The 18847-nt window shown below is 61.1% G+C and overlaps 2 protein-coding genes across 2 annotated transcripts in view; both read right to left on the bottom strand.

Annotated features, from left to right (window-relative positions):
* Positions 1 to 233: 233 nt before the first annotated feature.
* On the bottom strand, positions 234 to 2168 carry TMEM271 (transmembrane protein 271). The gene has a single exon (XM_060188409.1). The coding sequence runs from the start codon at positions 2025 to 2027 to the stop codon at positions 1053 to 1055; it is 975 nt and encodes a 324-aa protein (XP_060044392.1). The 5' UTR covers positions 2028 to 2168; the 3' UTR covers positions 234 to 1052.
* The window catches only part of LOC132537608 (basic proline-rich protein-like), a 37603-nt gene continuing 20813 nt past the window's right edge, over positions 2058 to 18847 (bottom strand). The window contains exon 5 of the mRNA XM_060188483.1: positions 2058 to 3594. Coding sequence (XP_060044466.1) covers positions 2058 to 3594 — 1537 coding nt within the window. The remainder of the gene's footprint in view (positions 3595 to 18847) is intronic.

Consider the following 18847-nt stretch of genomic DNA (forward strand, 5'->3'; position numbering starts at 1 on the left):
GGCTGCAGCTGTGAAGGCAGTTGGAAGACCGCCCCTCCCCCTGCTGCCCCTGGGAGCCCCACCGCAGAGCCTGGCTGTGAGCCTCCTGGGGGTGCCTCTGGGGGCAGGCTCTGCTTGCTGCAGGGCACGGGAGCCAGAAGGCTTGAGCCCTGCTCCCAGCACCATTCTCCCCACCCCCAGGAGGCAGCTCACACTATCTGAAATGACTCAAAAACACAACCTTCACATCAGTTAAGGCTATTGAAGGGGTATATTTTAAAACGAAATGTTGTCATATCCAGGATTAATCAAGAGACATCATCTTTGCCAGGAAAGATGGTGAGTGGGATTTCCCAAAACAGGACTGGTTCATTCATGTGCTTCAAAAAGCTCAGCTCATGAAAACGCAGGGAGGGCAAGAGGCAGGAGCACAGAGAGGAGGAGATGGGGAGACGAACAAGAAGGGGAGGGGGCAGGAGCCCAGCCCAGCATCCACACAGACCCAGCTATGTCCAACTCTACCCACACCCGACCAGCTGATGCAGAGCACACAACCGACTCAATAACAGGACTCACCCATTTTAAATCGCATTGAGTTTACCAAACACTTTCACTGTTTGTGGAGAGCTTTACAGTAAAGTAAGAAAGTATCCACCAAAGCAGGCACATCCGGGTACAAAGTGTCGCTGTGGGGTGTCCTGTCCCTGTCCTGGGCGCCTCCGGGTCCCGCTCACCCAGGAACGGGGGGGCCAGACGCCCATCACGTGTAAACTTCAGCGGGGGGGTGTCGGGGGGCGGGTCCAGGGTGCCCATCGGGACGTGGCTGGGAGTGTGTCCCCCGGTCCCCGAAGTCCCAGGGCTCAGTGCGTGTCCCCTGGTTCCCACGGTTGGGGCGCTGAGCGGCTTGTGTCCTGCGGTCCTCATCGGGGCGAAGCTTGACTTGTGTCCCCTGGTCTCGGTGAGGCTGTGGCCCAGCCTCTGTCCCCCGGGCCCCGCGGTCGGGGCGCCGCTCGGCCTCTGTCCCCCGGGCCCCGCGGTCCCTTGGCTCGGCCTCTGTCCCCCGGGACCCCGGCTCAGCGCCCCCGCGCCCGGCAGCAGTAGGGGTAGGAGGCATCCAGCTCGGGGTCCGAGGGCGCGTAGCCAGGAAGCTCCACCGACGGGTGCCCGGCGCAGCTCACCTCCACGCCCGCCGCGGCGCCCCCGGGGCCCGCGCCCACGCTGATGAAGGACACGGCGCCGCCGCAGGCCGCCCCGCAGTCCCCGGGCGCGGGGTCCGAGTCTTCGGCCGCCAGGATGGAAGCCTCGCTCGGCCGCGGCTGCAGCCCGCGCCCCCGCCGCCCCCGCCGCCCCCGGCGGGCCCGGAAGGCGGGCGGCTGGCGGGGCCCCGGGGCGCGGGCCCAGACGCGGGGCCGGCGGGCGGCGCGGCAGTTCTTGGCCAGCAGCAGGCCCAGCAGGCCGAGCAGGCACTCGAGCGCGTTGAGCACGGTGGACAGCACCAGGCCGCGCTGGTAGTCCCGCAGGCGGCGGCACTGCGCGGCCGAGGCGCGGGGCCGCGGGGGCCCGGGGACGCCGGGCCGGCAGAAGTGCGAGTACTTGCGCTCGGCCAGGGACACCGTGTCGCCGTCGATCACGGCGCCCGCGAAGGCGCTCAACACCCCGAGCATGAAGACCAGCGCGCCGAGCAGCAGCAGGTTGTGCGCGCGGGGGGCGCGGGGGGCGCGCCGCCCCCGCCCCCGCGCCCGCGCCCGCGCCCCCCGCGCCCCCCGCGCCCCGGGCTCCTCGGCGCCCGGCGCCCCCCGCGCCCCCCGCGCCCCGGCGCCCCCCGGCCCCCGCCCGCAGCACCGCGCGCCGCCCAGCAGCGCCAGCCCCGCGGCCAGCAGCAGCCCCGAGTAGAAGGCGCCGGCCGCCGCGCCCAGGCGGAAGGGCTCCCCGCGGAGCTGGGCGCCCAGCGCGAAGCAGCGCAGCCCCACGGCCGCCGCGCCCAGCGCGCAGCCCAGCAGCAGGCAGGCGGACAGCGCGGCGCAGGCCCCGCGGACGCTCCACTTCATCCTCCGCGCGCGGCCCCCGGCGCCGCCGCCTCATCCTCCCGCGCCCGCCCGGCCCCGCATCGCCGGCCGGCGCCCCCGGCCGCCCGCCCCCGGCCTCCGCGCCCCCCGCGCCGGCCGCCGCCGCCCCCGGCCCCCCGCGCCGCCCGGCCCGCGCCCCACCCTCGGCGCCTCCCACTCCGGGCGCATCTGCGCCGGCTGCGCCGCGCACGCCCACCGGGAGGCCGGGAGGGTGGGCCGGGGGCGCGGGGGGCGCCGGGGGGCCGGGCGGAGGCCGGAGGCCGGGGGCGGAGAGGGTGGGCCCGGGGCTCCGGGGGGCTGGAGGCCGGGAAGGGGTGGGCGGCCGGGGGAGGAGAGGGTGGGCCGGGGGCGCGGGGGGCGCCGGGGGCCGGGCGGAGGCTGGAGGCCGGGAGGCCGGGAGGGTGGGCCGGGGGCTCCGCGGGGCTGGAGGCCGGGAGAGGGTGAGCCGGGGGGGGGGGGGGGGGGGGGGCTCCGGGAGGCGGGGTGGCGGAGAGGGTGGGCCGGGGGCTCCGCGGGGCTGGTGGGTGGGCCGGGGGCGCTGGGAGGCCAGGAAGGGTGGGCCGGGCCCGGGGCTCTGGGAAGGGTGGGCAGGGGGCGCGGGCGGGCGGTGGGCTGTGGCGCAGGGGCGGGGCGGGTGCGGGCGGGAGTCTGCTGGGCGGGCGGAGGCGGGGCGCCGCGCTCTGGGTGCGGGTCGGGGCGCAGGCGGCGCGGAGGGCGCGGTGGAGACGACCGGGCGATGCTCAAGGGCGGCCGGGCCGGGGAGGCTGCTGGGGAGCAGGTGGGTGTCGGTCGCCGCGTGGTTGGGGGGGAGACGTGTGTCCAGAGCGAGGGTCCCGGGGGCGGGGAGACGTGTGCGGGGCGGGGGTCCCGGGGGCGGGGAGCCGTGTGCGGGGCGGGGGTCCCGGGGGCGGGGAGACGTGTGCTGGGGCGGGGGTCCCCGGGGCGAGGAGACGTGTGCGGGGCGGGGGTCCCCGGGGCGAGGAGACGTGTGCGGGGCGGGGGTCCCCGGGGCGAGGAGACGTGTGCGGGGCGGGGGTTCCCGGGTTGAGGAGCCGTGTGCGGGGCGGGGGTCCCGGGGGCGGGGAGACGTGTGCTGGGGCGGGGGTCCCCAGGGTGAGGAGACGTGTGCGGGGCGGGGGTCCCCAGGGTGAGGAGACGTGTGCGGGGCGGGGGGTCCCCAGGGTGAGGAGACGTGTGCGGGGCGGGGGTCCCCGGGGCGGGGAGACGTGTGCTGGGGCGGGGGTCCCCAGGGTGAGGAGACGTGTGCGGGGCGGGGGTCCCCAGGGTGAGGAGACGTGTGCGGGGCGGGGGTTCCCGGGTTGAGGGGCCGTGTGCGGGGCGGTGGTCCCCGGGACGAGAAGACGTGTGCTGGGGCGGGGGTCCCCAGGGTGAGGACACGTGGAGCGGGGTCCCCGGGTTGAGGAGACGTGTGCGGGGCGGGGTCCCCCGCAGCGGGGAGTCGTGGTGTGCGGGGTCCCGGGGGGTGGGGGCGCGGGTGCGGGCCGGGAAGCCCCCGGAGGTGGGGGACGTGTGGCCGAGGGCCGGAAGCCTGCAGATTTAAGAGCTGTGGTTTGGGGGTCCCGCTTGACTGTGGGTTTTAGGAACCGGGCCTTCTGCTCTCAGCGAGGAGGCCGGGCCCACTCGGTTTCCAGGGAGATGCGGCGTGGGGGGGACGCGGTGCCTTCAGGCGATAGCTTTCTGTCTTTCCCTCTGCCTCTTGCTATCTAGAAAATTCAACTCAATGTGTAGCCCCAGTTTTGATGAAGAAAAACCAAAAAACAATGAATCGTGGGGGCCGGGTGGTAGTGCGCCTGGTTGAGCGCACACATCACAGTTCACAAGGGCTAGGGTTCAGGCTCTGCTCCCCCACCGGTGGAGCCGGGCTGCAGGTGTCTTTCTCCCCCATCCCTTCTCTCAATTTCTCTGTCTTTATCCAAAATCCCTTCTGTCTCAATTTCTACATCTTTATCCAAAATAAATGAATAAATAAAAATATTTTAAATGGTTTTTAAAATGGATTGTCTAAATGCATTGGTCCAGGGATATATGAGGACTCAGCCAGTAGAATGCACATATTACCATGAACAATACCATGAGTTCAAGCCCTCAATCCCCACCAGCACAGGGAAAGCTTCAGGAGCAGTAAAGCAGTGCTGCATGTGTCTCCCCTTCTCTCTCTCTCTCTCACCCTCTATCAAAGAAAAGAAAAAAAAGTGGCCACTGGGACTGGTGGAGTCATGTAGGTACCAAGACCCCCAGCAATAACCCTGCTGGCAAAAATAAGCAGCACTAATAACATGGGCGTACAATTGATTTGCACTAATAACATGGGCGTACAATTGATTTGCACTAATAACATGGGCGTACAATTGATTTGCACTAATAACATGGGCGTACAATTGATTTTGAAATTCTTTTTAACCCTATAAACCTCCCCACATCTACTTTTTTTTTTTTTTTAAGATTTTATGTATTGTGGTCCAGGAGGTGGCACAGTAGATAAAGCATTGGATTCTCAGCCATGAGAGTTTGATCCCTGGCAGCACATGTACCAGAGTGATGTCTGGTTCTTTCTCTCCTTCTATCTTTCTTATGAATAAATAAATAAATTCTTTTAAAAAATTTATGTGTGGGGGGGAGAGAAAGAGAGAAAACACCAGACATCATTCTGGTACATTGCTGCTGGGGACTGAACTTGGGACCTCATGCTTAAGAGTCCAGTGCTTTATCTACTGTGCCACCTGCCGGACCACCAGATCTACTTCTAGCAACTGTTTTTGTAGGTTCCTCAGCAGCTTCCACACTGACAGCCATCAGAAGTTAGTAAGAGCAGCTTTGCAGCTTCTCCACCCACCACTTTGAGTCCTTGCTCGTGGGTTGCCTGGCTGGGCCTGTTCGGTGGAGTTCTAGAGAGGACCTTTGGCAGAATGGAAGCAGGAGGCTTATTTGTTTCTTTATTAGGAGAGAGACTGATACATTCAGAAGGGAGGAAGAGACACACACCTGCAGCACTGTTCATCACTTGCAAAGTTTCCCCCCTTGCAGATGGGAGCAGTAGTCTTTTTATACATGATTTTTTGGTCTGGTTGAAATCTATTTTTGGCTTTGAGAGTTCTTGCTGTCAATAGTAAATGGGCTTTGTAAAATCTTTTGTAGCTGTGAGACTAACCTGTGTCTCCTCTCTCTCCAGCTTGTTACTGTGCAGACCTTTCTCACTGAGTTTTCGTGTTAAGCCAACCTTGCATTCCTGAGATGAAGTCCTTCTTGGCCACTGTCTGGCAAGTTGCACCTGCTGCCTGTTATCAAGCGAGCTGTGGACACAACTACCCACCACACGTAGCAGTGGAGCCTCCGCAGAAAGCACAGTGCAGCCTAGCACTCTGGCCAGGGCTCTGCTTACCAGAAACAGACAGTAGGACCAGCTTCAGCCTGTGTGTCTGAGCTCAGCCATTGCCTCTGACCTGCAGCCACAAAGAGCATCGGGGGCTGGCCCCGTTCAAGCCTCAAACAGGGAAGGAGACCCTGACAAGGAACTAGCCCAGGTCGTGTAGCACCATGTCTTGGTGAGGGCATGTTCCAAGCCCAGGGCCATTTTGTTGTTGAAGATTTACTTATTTTTTATGCTTATGACACACAGAAGATCCCAGCTCCCTTGTGGCAAATGCAATGCCAGGGATCAAACCCAGGTCCTGAGGCTCTGTGCTCTGCCACTGTGCTTTCTCCAGGGCCTCAGACCCTCTTAGCACTCACTTTCTTAGCAAGTGTATTTCAGTAAAGGTGTAAACAATGTGTGGAATACTCTGTGCAGTGTTAAATCTTAAAAGCATGGTGCTGAAAGGATAAAGAAATGTGATTTAACTATTTACTTTTATTCAGGTAATGTCAGCACCAAGCACAGTCAGCACTGTCCTTATGCCCAGAGTTCTTCCACAAGCTTTACACAAGTCAGCATGTTAATTTTCCCGAAAACTGAATGAGATCTGGTTCTTGACAGAGCGCAGGGGTTACACAGGTACCTCAGGGGCACACAGCTTGGGGGTAGACTTGTGAACAAGTGTGTGAGAGCCCTGAGTGTGCCCTGCAGCCACAGGCAGTCATGCTGTGGTTTCTCTCTGCTTTCTCTTGATAAGAAGATTTTTTAAAAAGTGTTGAGGGCAGCAAACAGCTTTCTGTAGAGTGTGTGGCTTTGCCTGGGGTGTGCCCTGGGTTTAACCAGCCATCACTGCACAGGAGGATCCTGGGTTCAGAGGTCTCTCACACTCTGCCTCCTAATCTCTGACCCTACCTAGAGGTCCCAAGATCCCATGAAAGCCCAACATCCACACAGAGCCCATCAGAGCAACTCCTACCCACATATCCCATCAGAGCCCACACCTTAAACACAGAGCCCATCAGAGCCCACACTACCAACAGAGAACATCAGGCCCACCCCTACCACAGAGCCCATCAGACCCCACCCTACCAACAGAGCCCATCAGAACCCACCCTACCAACAGAGACCATCAGGCCTACCCCCTACCCACAGAGCCCATGAGAGCCCACCACTATCCACAGAATCATCAGAGCTCACCCTACCCATAGAGCCCATCAAGCCCACCTCTACCCACAGAGCCCATCAGGCCCACCCCTACCCACAGAGCACATTAGAGCCCATCCCTACTCACAGACCCCATCAGGCCCACCCACTACCAACAGAGCCCATCAGAACCCACCGCTACGCACAGAACCCATCAGGCCCACCCACTACCCACAGAGCCCATCAGAGCCCACACCTAACCACAGAGCCCATCAGAGCCCATCACTACCCACAGAGCTCATCAGAGCCCACCCCACCCACAGAGACCATCAGAGCCCACCCCTACGCACAGAGCCCATCAGAGCCCACCCACTACTGACAGAGCCCATCAGATCCAACCCACTACCCACAGAGTCCATCAGAGCTCACCATACCCACAGAGCCCATCAGAGCCCACCCCTATCCACAGAGCCCATCAGAGCACACCCCAACCAACAGAGCCCATCAGAGCCCACCCCTACCGACAGAGCCCATCAGAGCCCACACCTATCCACAGAGCCCATCAGAGCCCACCCCAACCACACAGTCCATCAGAGCCCACCCTACCCACAGAGCCCATCAGAGCCCACCCTACCCACAGAGGTCAACAGAGCCCACCCCTATCCACAGAGCCCATCAGAGCCCACCCTACCCACAGACCCCATCAGAGCCCACCACTACCCACAGAGACCATAGAGCCCACCCCATACCGACAAGGCCCATCAGAACCCACCCTACCCACAGAGTCCATCAAGCCCACCACTACATACAGAGCCCATCAGAGCCCACCCCAAACAACAGAGCCCATCAGAGCCGACCCTACCCACAGAGCCCATCAGAGCTCACCCCTACCCACAGAGCCCATCAGAGTCCACCCCAACCAACAGAGCCCATCAGAGCCCACCCACTACCCACAGAGCCCATCAAAGCTCACCCTACCCACAAGCCCATCACAACCCACCCCTATCCACAGAGCCCATCAAAGGCCACCCCAACCAACAGAGCCCATAAGAGCCCACCCTACTCACAGAGCCCATCAGAGCCCACCTCTATCCACAGAGCCCATCAGAGCCCACCCTTACCCGCAGAGCCCATCAGAGCCCACCCCTACCCACAGAGCTGAACAAAGCCCACCACAAACCACAGAGCCCATCAGAGCCAACCCTACCCACAGAGCCCATCAGAGTCCACCCCTACATACAGAGCCAATCAGAGCCCACCCCAACCCACAGAGCCCATCAGAGCCCACCCCAACCCACAGAGCCCATCAGAGCCCACCCTACCCACAGAGCCCATCAGAGCCCACCCTACCCACACAGCCCATCAGAGCCCATCCCTACCCACAGAGACCATCAGAGCCCACCCTACCCACAGAGACCATCAGAGCCCACGCCAACCAACAGAGCACATCAGAGCTGACCCTACCCACAGAGCCCATCAGAGCGCACCCCTACCCACAGAGCCCATCAGAGTCCACCTCAACCAACAGAGCCCATCAGAGCCCACCCTACCCACAGAGCCCATCAGAACCCACCCTACCCACAGAGCCCATCAGAGCCCAACCAACCAATAGAGGCCATCAGGCCCACCCACTACCCACAGAGCCCATCAGAGCTCACCCTACCCACAGAGCCCATCAGAGCTCACCCTACCCACAGAGCCCATCAGAGCTCACCCTACCCACAGAGCCCATCAGAGCCCACTCCAAACAACAGAGCCCATCAGAGCCCACCACTACCAACAGAGCCCATCAGAGCCCACACCTACCCACAGAGCCCATCAGAGCACACCCCTACCACAGAGCCCATCAGAGCACACCCCTATCCACAGAGCTCATCAGAGCCCACGCCAACCAACAGAGCCCATCAGAGCCCACCCTACCCACAGAGACCATCAGAGTCCAACCCTACCCACAGAGCCCATCAAAGCCCAGCCCTACTCATAGAGCCCATCAGAGCCCACCCTACCCTCAGAGCCCATCAGAGCCCACCCCTACCCACAGAGACCATCAGAGCCCAACCCCTACCCAGAGAGCCCATCAGAGCCCACCCCAACCAACAGAGCCCATCAGAACCCACGCCTACCCACAGAGCCCATCAGAGCCCACCCTACCCACAGAACCCATCAGAGCCAGGCCTACCCACAGAACCCATCAGAGCCCACCCCTACACACAGAGCCCATCAGAGCCAACACCTACTCACAGAGCCCATCAGAGCCCACACACTACACACAGAGCCATCAGAGCCAATCCACTACCAACAGAGCCCATCAGAGCTCACCATACACACAGAACCCATCAGAGCCCACCACTAACCACAGAGCCCATCAGAGCCCACCCCACAGAGCCCATCAAAGCACACCCTACCCACAGAGACCATCAGGCACACCCACTACCAATAGAAACATCAGAAACCGCCACCTACCCACAGAGCCCATCAGAACCCACACTACCCACAGAGCCCATCAGAGCCCACCCTACCCACAGAGACCATCAGAGCCCACCCTACCCACAGAGACCATCAGAGCCCACCCTACCCACAGAGACCATCAGAGCCCACGCCAACCAACAGAGCACATCAGAGCTGACCCTACCCACAGAGCCCATCAGAGCGCACCCCTACCCACAGAGCCCATCAGAGTCCACCTCAACCAACAGAGCCCATCAGAGCCCACCCTACCCACAGAGCCCATCAGAACCCACCCTACCCACAGAGCCCATCAGAGCCCAACCAACCAATAGAGGCCATCAGGCCCACCCACTACCCACAGAGCCCATCAGAGCTCACCCTACCCACAGAGCCCATCAGAGCTCACCCTACCCACAGAGCCCATCAGAGCCCACTCCAAACAACAGAGCCCATCAGAGCCCACCACTACCAACAGAGCCCATCAGAGCCCACACCTACCCACAGAGCCCATCAGAGCACACCCCTACCACAGAGCCCATCAGAGCACACCCCTATCCACAGAGCTCATCAGAGCCCACGCCAACCAACAGAGCCCATCAGAGCCCACCCTACCCACAGAGACCATCAGAGTCCACCCCTACCCACAGAGCCCATCAAAGCCCAGCCCTACTCATAGAGCCCATCAGAGCCCACCCTACCCTCAGAGCCCATCAGAGCCCACCCCTACCCACAGAGACCATCAGAGCCCAACCCCTACCTAGAGAGCCCATCAGAGCCCACCCCAACCAACAGAGCCCATCAGAACCCACGCCTACCCACAGAGCCCATCAGAGCCCACCCTACCCACAGAACCCATCAGAGCCAGGCCTACCCACAGAACCCATCAGAGCCCACCCCTACACACAGAGCCCATCAGAGCCAACACCTACTCACAGAGCCCATCAGAGCCCACACACTACACACAGAGCCATCAGAGCCAATCCACTACCAACAGAGCCATCAGAGCTCACCATACACACAGAACCCATCAGAGCCCACCACTAACCACAGAGCCCATCAGAGCCCACCCCACAGAGCCCATCAAAGCACACCCTACCCACAGAGACCATCAGGCACACCCACTACCAATAGAAACATCAGAAACCGCCACCTACCCACAGAGCCCATCAGAACCCACACTACCCACAGAGCCCATCAGAGCCCACACCCTACCCACAGAGACCATCAGGCCCACCCCCTACCCACAGAACCCATCAGAGCCCACCCTACCCACAGAGACCATCAGAGCCCACGCCAACCAACAGAGCACATCAGAGCTGACCCTACCCACAGAGCCCATCAGAGCGCACCCCTACCCACAGAGCCCATCAGAGTCCACCTCAACCAACAGAGCCCATCAGAGCCCACCCTACCCACAGAGCCCATCAGAACCCACCCTACCCACAGAGCCCATCAGAGCCCAACCAACCAATAGAGGCCATCAGGCCCACCCACTACCCACAGAGCCCATCAGAGCTCACCCTACCCACAGAGCCCATCAGAGCTCACCCTACCCACAGAGCCCATCAGAGCCCACTCCAAACAACAGAGCCCATCAGAGCCCACCACTACCAACAGAGCCCATCAGAGCCCACACCTACCCACAGAGCCCATCAGAGCACACCCCTACCACAGAGCCCATCAGAGCACACCCCTATCCACAGAGCTCATCAGAGCCCACGCCAACCAACAGAGCCCATCAGAGCCCACCCTACCCACAGAGACCATCAGAGTCCACCCCTACCCACAGAGCCCATCAAAGCCCAGCCCTACTCATAGAGCCCATCAGAGCCCACCCTACCCTCAGAGCCCATCAGAGCCCACCCCTACCCACAGAGACCATCAGAGCCCAACCCCTACCTAGAGAGCCCATCAGAGCCCACCCCAACCAACAGAGCCCATCAGAACCCACGCCTACCCACAGAGCCCATCAGAGCCCACCCTACCCACAGAACCCATCAGAGCCAGGCCTACCCACAGAACCCATCAGAGCCCACCCCTACACACAGAGCCCATCAGAGCCAACACCTACTCACAGAGCCCATCAGAGCCCACACACTACACACAGAGCCATCAGAGCCAATCCACTACCAACAGAGCCCATCAGAGCTCACCATACACACAGAACCCATCAGAGCCCACCACTAACCACAGAGCCCATCAGAGCCCACCCCACAGAGCCCATCAAAGCACACCCTACCCACAGAGACCATCAGGCACACCCACTACCAATAGAAACATCAGAAACCGCCACCTACCCACAGAGCCCATCAGAACCCACACTACCCACAGAGCCCATCAGAGCCCACACCCTACCCACAGAGACCATCAGGCCCACCCCCTACCCACAGAACCCATCAGAGCCCACCATACCAACAGAGCCCATCAGAGCCCACACCCTACCCACAGAGACCATCAGGCCAACCCCCTACCCACAGAGCCCATCAGGCCCACCCACTACCCACAGAGCCCATCAGAGCCCACCGTACCCACACAGCCCATCAGAGCCCACCCCAACTCACAGAGCCCATCAGAGCCCACCCCTACCCACAGAGCCCATCAGAGCCCACCCTACCCACAGAGACCATCAGAGCCCACTCCAACCAACAGAGCCCATCAGAGCCCACCCACTACCCACAAAGCCCATCAGAGCTCAGCCTACCCACAGAGCCCATCACAACCCACCACTATCCACAGAGCCCAACAAAGGCCACCCCAACCAACAGAGCCCATAAGAGCCCACCCTACCCACAGAGCCCATCAGAGCCCACCCATAACCAGAGAGCCCACAGAGCACACCTCTATCCACAGAGCCCATCAGAGTCCACCCTTACCCGAAGAGCCCATCAGAGCCCACCCCTACCCACAGAGCCGAACAAAGCCCACCACAAACCACAGAGCACATCAGAGCCCACCCTACCCACAGAGCCCATCAGAGCCCACCACTACACACAGAGCCAATCAGAGCCCACCCCTACCCACAGAGCCCATCAGAGCACATCCCTACCCACAGAGGTCATCAGAGCACACACCTATCCACAGAGCCCATCAGAGCCCACCCTACCCACAGAGTGCATCAGAGACCATCCCTACCCACAGAGCCCATCAGAGCCCACCCCTACCCACAGAGACCATCAGAGCCCACCTCATACCCACAAGGCCATCAGAACCCACCCTACCCACAGAGCCCATCAGAACCTACCACTACATACAGAGCGCATCAGAGCCAATCCCAACCAACAGAGCCCATCAGAGCCGACCCTACCCACAGAGCACATCAGAGCCCACACCTACCCACAGAGCCCATCCGAGCGCACCCCTACACACAGAGCCCATCAGAGCCCACCCCTACCCACAGAGACCATCAGAGCCCACCCCAACCAACAGAGCCAATCAGAGCCTACCCCTACCCACAGAGGCCATCAGAGCCCACACCTACCCACAGAACCCATCAGAGCCCACCCCCTACCCACAGAGCCCATCAGAGCCCACCCCTATCCACAGAGCCCATCAGAGCACACCACAACCAACAGAGCCCATCAAAGCCCACCCTACCCACAGAGCCCATCAGAGTCCACCCCTACCCACAGAGCCCATCAAAGCCCAGCCCTACACATAGAGCCCATCAGAGCCCACCCCTACCCATATGGCCCATCAGAGCCCACCCTACCCACAGAGCCCATCAGAGCCCACCCTACACACAGAGCCCATCAGAGCCCACCCACTACCCACAGAGCCCATCAGAGCACACCCCTATCCACAAGCCCATCAGAGCCCACCACAACCAACATAGCCCATCAGAGAGCACCCTACACAAAGAGCCCATCAGAGCCCACCCCCACACAAAAAGCCCATCAGAACCCACCCCTATCCACAGAGCCCATCAGAGCCCACCCCAACCAACAGAGCCCATCAGAGCCCACCCTACCCAAAGAGCCCATCAGAGCCCACCCCCACATACAGAGCCCATCAGAGCCAACCCAACCCACACAGCCCATCAGAGCCCACCCTACCCACAGAGCCCATCAGAGCCCACCCCTAGACACATAGCCAATCAGAGCCCACCACAGCCCAAAAAGCCCATCAGAGCCCACCCTACCCATAGAGTCCATCAGAGCCCATCCCTACCCACAGAGGTCATCAGAGCCCACCCCTATCCACAGAGCCCATCAAAGTCCACCCTAACCACAGAGCCCATCAGAGGCCACCCTACCCACAGAGCCCATCAGAGCCCACACCAGCCCACAGAGCACATCAGAGCCCACCCTACCCACAGAGTCCATCAGAGCCCATAACTACCCACAGAGGTCATCAGAGCCCACCCCTATCCACAGAGCCCATCAGAGCCCACCCCTACCAACAGAGAACATCAGAGCCCACCCATACCCACAGAGCCCATCAGAGCCCACCCTACCCACAGAGACCATCAGAGCCCACCCTACCCACAGAGCCCATCAGAGCCCACCCTACCAACAGAGCCCATCAGAGCCCACCCAACCTACAGAGCCCATAAGAGCCCACCCTACGCACAGAGACCATCAGAGCCCAGCCCTACCTACAGATCCCATCAGAGCCCACCCCAACCCACAGAGCCCATCAGAGCCCACCCCTACCCATAGAGACCATCAGAGCCCACCCCATACGCAAAAGGCCCATCAGAACCCACCCTACCCACAGAGCCCATCAGAGCCCACCCTACCCAAAGAGCCCATCAGAGCCCACCCTACCCACAGAGTCCATCAGAGCCCATCCCAACCCACAGAGGTCATCAGAGCCCACCCCTATCCACAGAGCCCATCAGAGCCCACCCCTACCCACAGAGCCCATCAGAGCCCATCACTACCCACAGAGCCCATAAGAGCCCACCCACTACCCACAGAGCCCATAAGAGCCCACCCACTACCCACAGAGACCATAAGGCCCACCCCCTACCCAGAGAGCCCATCAGGCCCACCCACTACCCACAGAGCCCATAAGAGCCCACCTACTACCCACAGAGACCATAAGGCCCACCCACTACCCACAGAGCCCATCAGGCTCACCCTACCCACAGAGTCCATCAGAGCCCATCCCTACCAACAGAGGTCATCAGAGCCCACCCCTATCCACAGAGCCCATCAGAGCCCACCCCTACCCACAGAGCCCATCAGAGCCCACCCCTACCCACAGAGACCTAAAGAGCCCAACCCCTACCCACAGAGCCCATCAGAACCCACCCTATGCACAGAGACCATGAGAGCCCACCCTACCCACTGAGCCCGTCAGAGCCCACCCCTACCCACAGAGCTCATTAGAGCCAACCCTACCCACAAAGCCCATCAGAGCCCACCCTACCCACAGTGCCCATCAGAGCCAACCCCTACCCACAGAGTCCATCAGAGCCCACCCTACCCACAGAACCCATCAGAGCCCATCCTACCTACAGAGCCCATAAGAGCCCACCCTACGCACAGAGACCATCAGAGCCCAGCCCTACCTACAGAGCCCATCAGAGCCCACCCCTACCCACAGAGCCCATCAGAGCCCACCCCTACCCATAGAGACCATCAGAGCCCACCCCATACCCACAAGGCCCATCAGAACCCACCCTACCCACAGAGCCCATCAGAGCCCACCCCAACCACAGAGCCCATCAGAGCTCGCCATACCCACAGAGCCCATCATAGCCCACCCCTATCCACAGAGCCATCAGAGCCCACCCCAACCAACATAGCCCATCAGAGCCCTCCGTACCCAAAGAGCCCATCAGAGCCCACCCCCACCCACAGAGCCCATCAGAGCCCACCCCTATCCACAGAGCCCATCAGAGCCCACCCCAACCACAGAGCCCATCAGAACCCACCCTACCCAAAGAGCCCATCCTAGCCCACCCAAACCCACACAGCCCATCAGAGCCCACCCTACCCACAGAGCCCATTAGAGCCCACCCCTACACACAGAGCCAATCAGAGCCCACCCCAACCCACAGAGCCCATCAGAACCCACCCTACCCACAGAGCCCATCAGAGCCCACCCTACCCACAGAGCCCATCAGAGCCCACCCATACCCACAGAGCCCATAAGAGCCCACCCATTACCCACAGAGACCATAAGGCCCACCCCCTACCCACAGAGCCCATCAGGTCCACCCACTACCCACAGAGCCTATCAGAGCCCACCCTACCAACAGAGCCCATCAGGCCCACCCACTCCCCACAGAGCCGATCAAGCCCACACTACCCACAGAGCCCATCAGAGCCCACCTCTATCCACAGAGCCCTCAGAGCCAAACCCTACACATAGAGTCAATCAGAGCCCACCCCTACTCACAGTGACCATCAGAGTCCAGCCCACAGAACCCATCAGAGCCCACCCTACCAACATGAGCCCATTAGAGCTCATCCCTACCCACAAAGCCCATCAGAGCTCACCCCTATCCACAGAGCCCATCAGAGCCCACCAAACCCACACAGCCCATCAGAGCTCACCCTACCACAGAGCCCATCAGAGCCCACTCCAACCAACAGAGCCAATCAGAGCTCACCCTATCCAAAGAGCCCATCAGAGCCCACCCCCACCAATCAGAGCCCAACCCTACCCACAGAGCCCATCAGAGCCCACCCCAACCCACGCAGCCCATCAGAGCCCACCCTACCCACAGAGCCCATCAGAGCCCACCCCTACACATAGAGCCCATCAGAGCCCACCCCTACACACAGAGCCCATCAGAGCCCACCCCAGCCCACAGAGCCCATCAGAGCCCACCCTACCCACAGAGGTCATCAGAGCCACCCCTATCCACAGAGCCCATCAGAGCCCACCCTACCCACAGAGCCCATTACAGCCCACCCCTACCCACAGAGACCATCAGAGCGCACTCCTACCCAAAGAGCCCATCAGAGCCCACCCCAACCCACAGAGACCATCAGAACCCACCAAAACAAACAGAGCCCATCAGAGCTCACCCTACCCACAGAACCCATCAGAGCCCACCCCCTACCCACAGAGCCCATCAGAACCCACCCTACCAGAGAGACCATCAGAGCCCACCCCTTACCCACAGACACCATCAGGCACACCCCCTACCCACAGAGCCCATCAGGCCCACCCACTACCCTCAAAGCCTATCAGAGCCCACCCTACCAACAAACCCCATCAGGCCCACACACTACCCACAGAGCCTATCAGAACCCACCTTACCCACAGAGCCCATAAGAGCCCACCCCCTACCCACAGAAATCATCAGGCCCACCCCACACACACAGAGCCAATCAGGCCCACCCACTACCCACAGAGCCCATCAGAACCCACCCTACCAACAGAGCCCATCAGGCCCACCCATCACCCACAGAGCCAATCAGAGCTCACCCTACACACAGAGCCCATCAGAGCCCACCCCTATCCACTGAGCCCATCAGAGCCCACCCCTATCCACTGAGCCCATCAGAGCCCACCCCAACCAACAGAGCCCATCAGAGCCCACCCTACCCACAGAGCCCATCAGAGCCCACCCCTATCCACTGAGCCCATCAGAGCCCACCCCAACCAACAGAGCCCATCAGAGCCCACCCTACCCACAGAGCCCATCAGAGCCCACCCCTATCCACAGAGCCCATCAGAGCCCATCCATACTCACAGAGCCTATCAGAGCCCACCTTACCCACAGAGCCCATAAGAGCCCACCCCTACCCACTGAGACCATCAGAGCCCACCCCCTACCCACAGAGTCCATCAGAACCCACCCTACCCACAAAGCCCATAAGAGCCCACCCTACGCACAGAGACCATCAGAGCCCACCCTACCCACAGAGCCCATAAGAGCCCACCCTACGCACAGAGTCCATCAGAGCCCACCCTACGCACAGAGACCATCAGAGCCCAGCCCTACCCTCAGAGCCCATGAGAGCCCACCCTACCCACAGAGCCCAACAGAGCCGACCCCTACCCACAGACCCCATCAGTGCCCACCCTGCCCACAGAGACCATGAGAGCCCACCCCTACCCACAGAGACCATCAGAGCCCACCCTCTACTTACAGAGTCCATCAGAACCCACCCTACCCACAGACCATCAGATCCCAGCCCTACCCACAGAGCCCATCAGAGCCCATCCATACTCACAGAGCCCATCAGAGCCCACCTTACCCACAGAGCCCATAAGAGCCCACCCCTACCCACTGAGACCATCAGAGCCCACCCCCTACCCACAGAGTCCATCAGAACCCACCCGACCCACAGAGACCATCAGAGCCCACACCTACCCAAAGAGCCCATCAGAGCCCACGCCTACCCACAGAGCCCATCAGAGCCCACCCAAACCAACAGAGCCCATCAGAGCCCACCCTACCCACAGAGCCCACAGAACACACCCTACCCACAGAAACCATCAGGCACACCCTCTACCAACAGACCATCATAAACCACTCCCTACCCACAGAGTCCATCAGAACCCACACTAACCAAAAAGCCCATCAGAGTCCACCCACTACCCACAGAGCCCACCCTACCAACAGAGCCCATCAGAGCCCACCCCTAACCACAGAGCCCATCAGAGCCCACCCCAACCAACAGAGTACATCAGAGCCCACCCTATGCACAGAGCCCACCCCTACCCACAGAGCCCATCAGAGCCCACCCTACCTACAGAAGCCACCCCTACCCACAGCGCCCACCCCTACCCACAGAGCCCATCAGTGCCCACCCCTACCCACAGAGACCATCAGAACCCACCCCATACCCACAGAGCCCATCAGTACCCACCTTACCCACAGAGCCCCTCAGAGCCTACCACTACATACAGAGCCCATCAGAGCCCACCCCAACCAACAGAGTCCATCAGAGCCGACCCTACCACAGAGCCCATCACAGCCCACCCTACCCACAGAGCCCATCAGAGCGCACCCCTACCCACAGAGCCCATCAGATCCCATCCCTACCCACAGATACCATCAGAGCCCACCCCAACCAACAGAGCCCATCAGAGCCCACCCTACCCACAGAGGCCATCAGAACCCACCCTACCCAAAGAGACCATCAGGCAAAACCCCTACCAACAGAGCCCATCAGAACCCACCCCCTACTCACAGAGCCCATCAGAACCCACCCTACCCACAGAGCCCATCAATGCCCACCCCCTACCCACAGAGACCATCAAAGCCCACCCTACCCACAGAGCCCATCAGAGCCCACTGCTATCCACAGACCCCATCAGAGCCCACCCCAACCAACAGAGCCCATCAGAGCCCACCCTACCCTCAGAGCCCATCAGAGCCCACCCCTAACCACGGAGCCCATCAGAACCCACCCCTACCCACAGAGCCCTTCATAGCCCACCCCTACCCACAGAGCCCATCAGAACCCTCCCCTACCCACAGAGCCCTTCATAGCCCACCCCTACCCACAGAGCCCATCAAAGCCCACCCCCTACCCACATAGCCCATCAGAACCCACCCTACCCACAGAGCCCATCAAAGCCCACCCCCTACCCACAGAGCCCATCAGAGCCCACCACTACCCACAGAGCCCATTAGAGACCACCCATACCCACAGAGGCCATCAGAGCCCATCCATACTCACAGAGCCCATCAGAGCCCACCCTACAAACAGAGCCCATCAGAGCCCACCCCTACCGACAGAGACCATCAGAGCCCACCCCATACCCACAGAGCCCATCAGAACCCACCCTACGCACAGAGACCATCAGAGCCCACCCCTACCGACAGAGACCATCAGAGCCAACCCCTACCCACAGAGCCCATCAGAGCCCACCCTACCCACAAAGCCCATAAGAGCCCACCCTACGCACAGAGACCATCAGAGCC

Source organism: Erinaceus europaeus, chromosome 3, assembly GCF_950295315.1.
Source record: "Erinaceus europaeus chromosome 3, mEriEur2.1, whole genome shotgun sequence".
Taxonomy (NCBI): Eukaryota; Metazoa; Chordata; class Mammalia; order Eulipotyphla; family Erinaceidae; genus Erinaceus; species Erinaceus europaeus.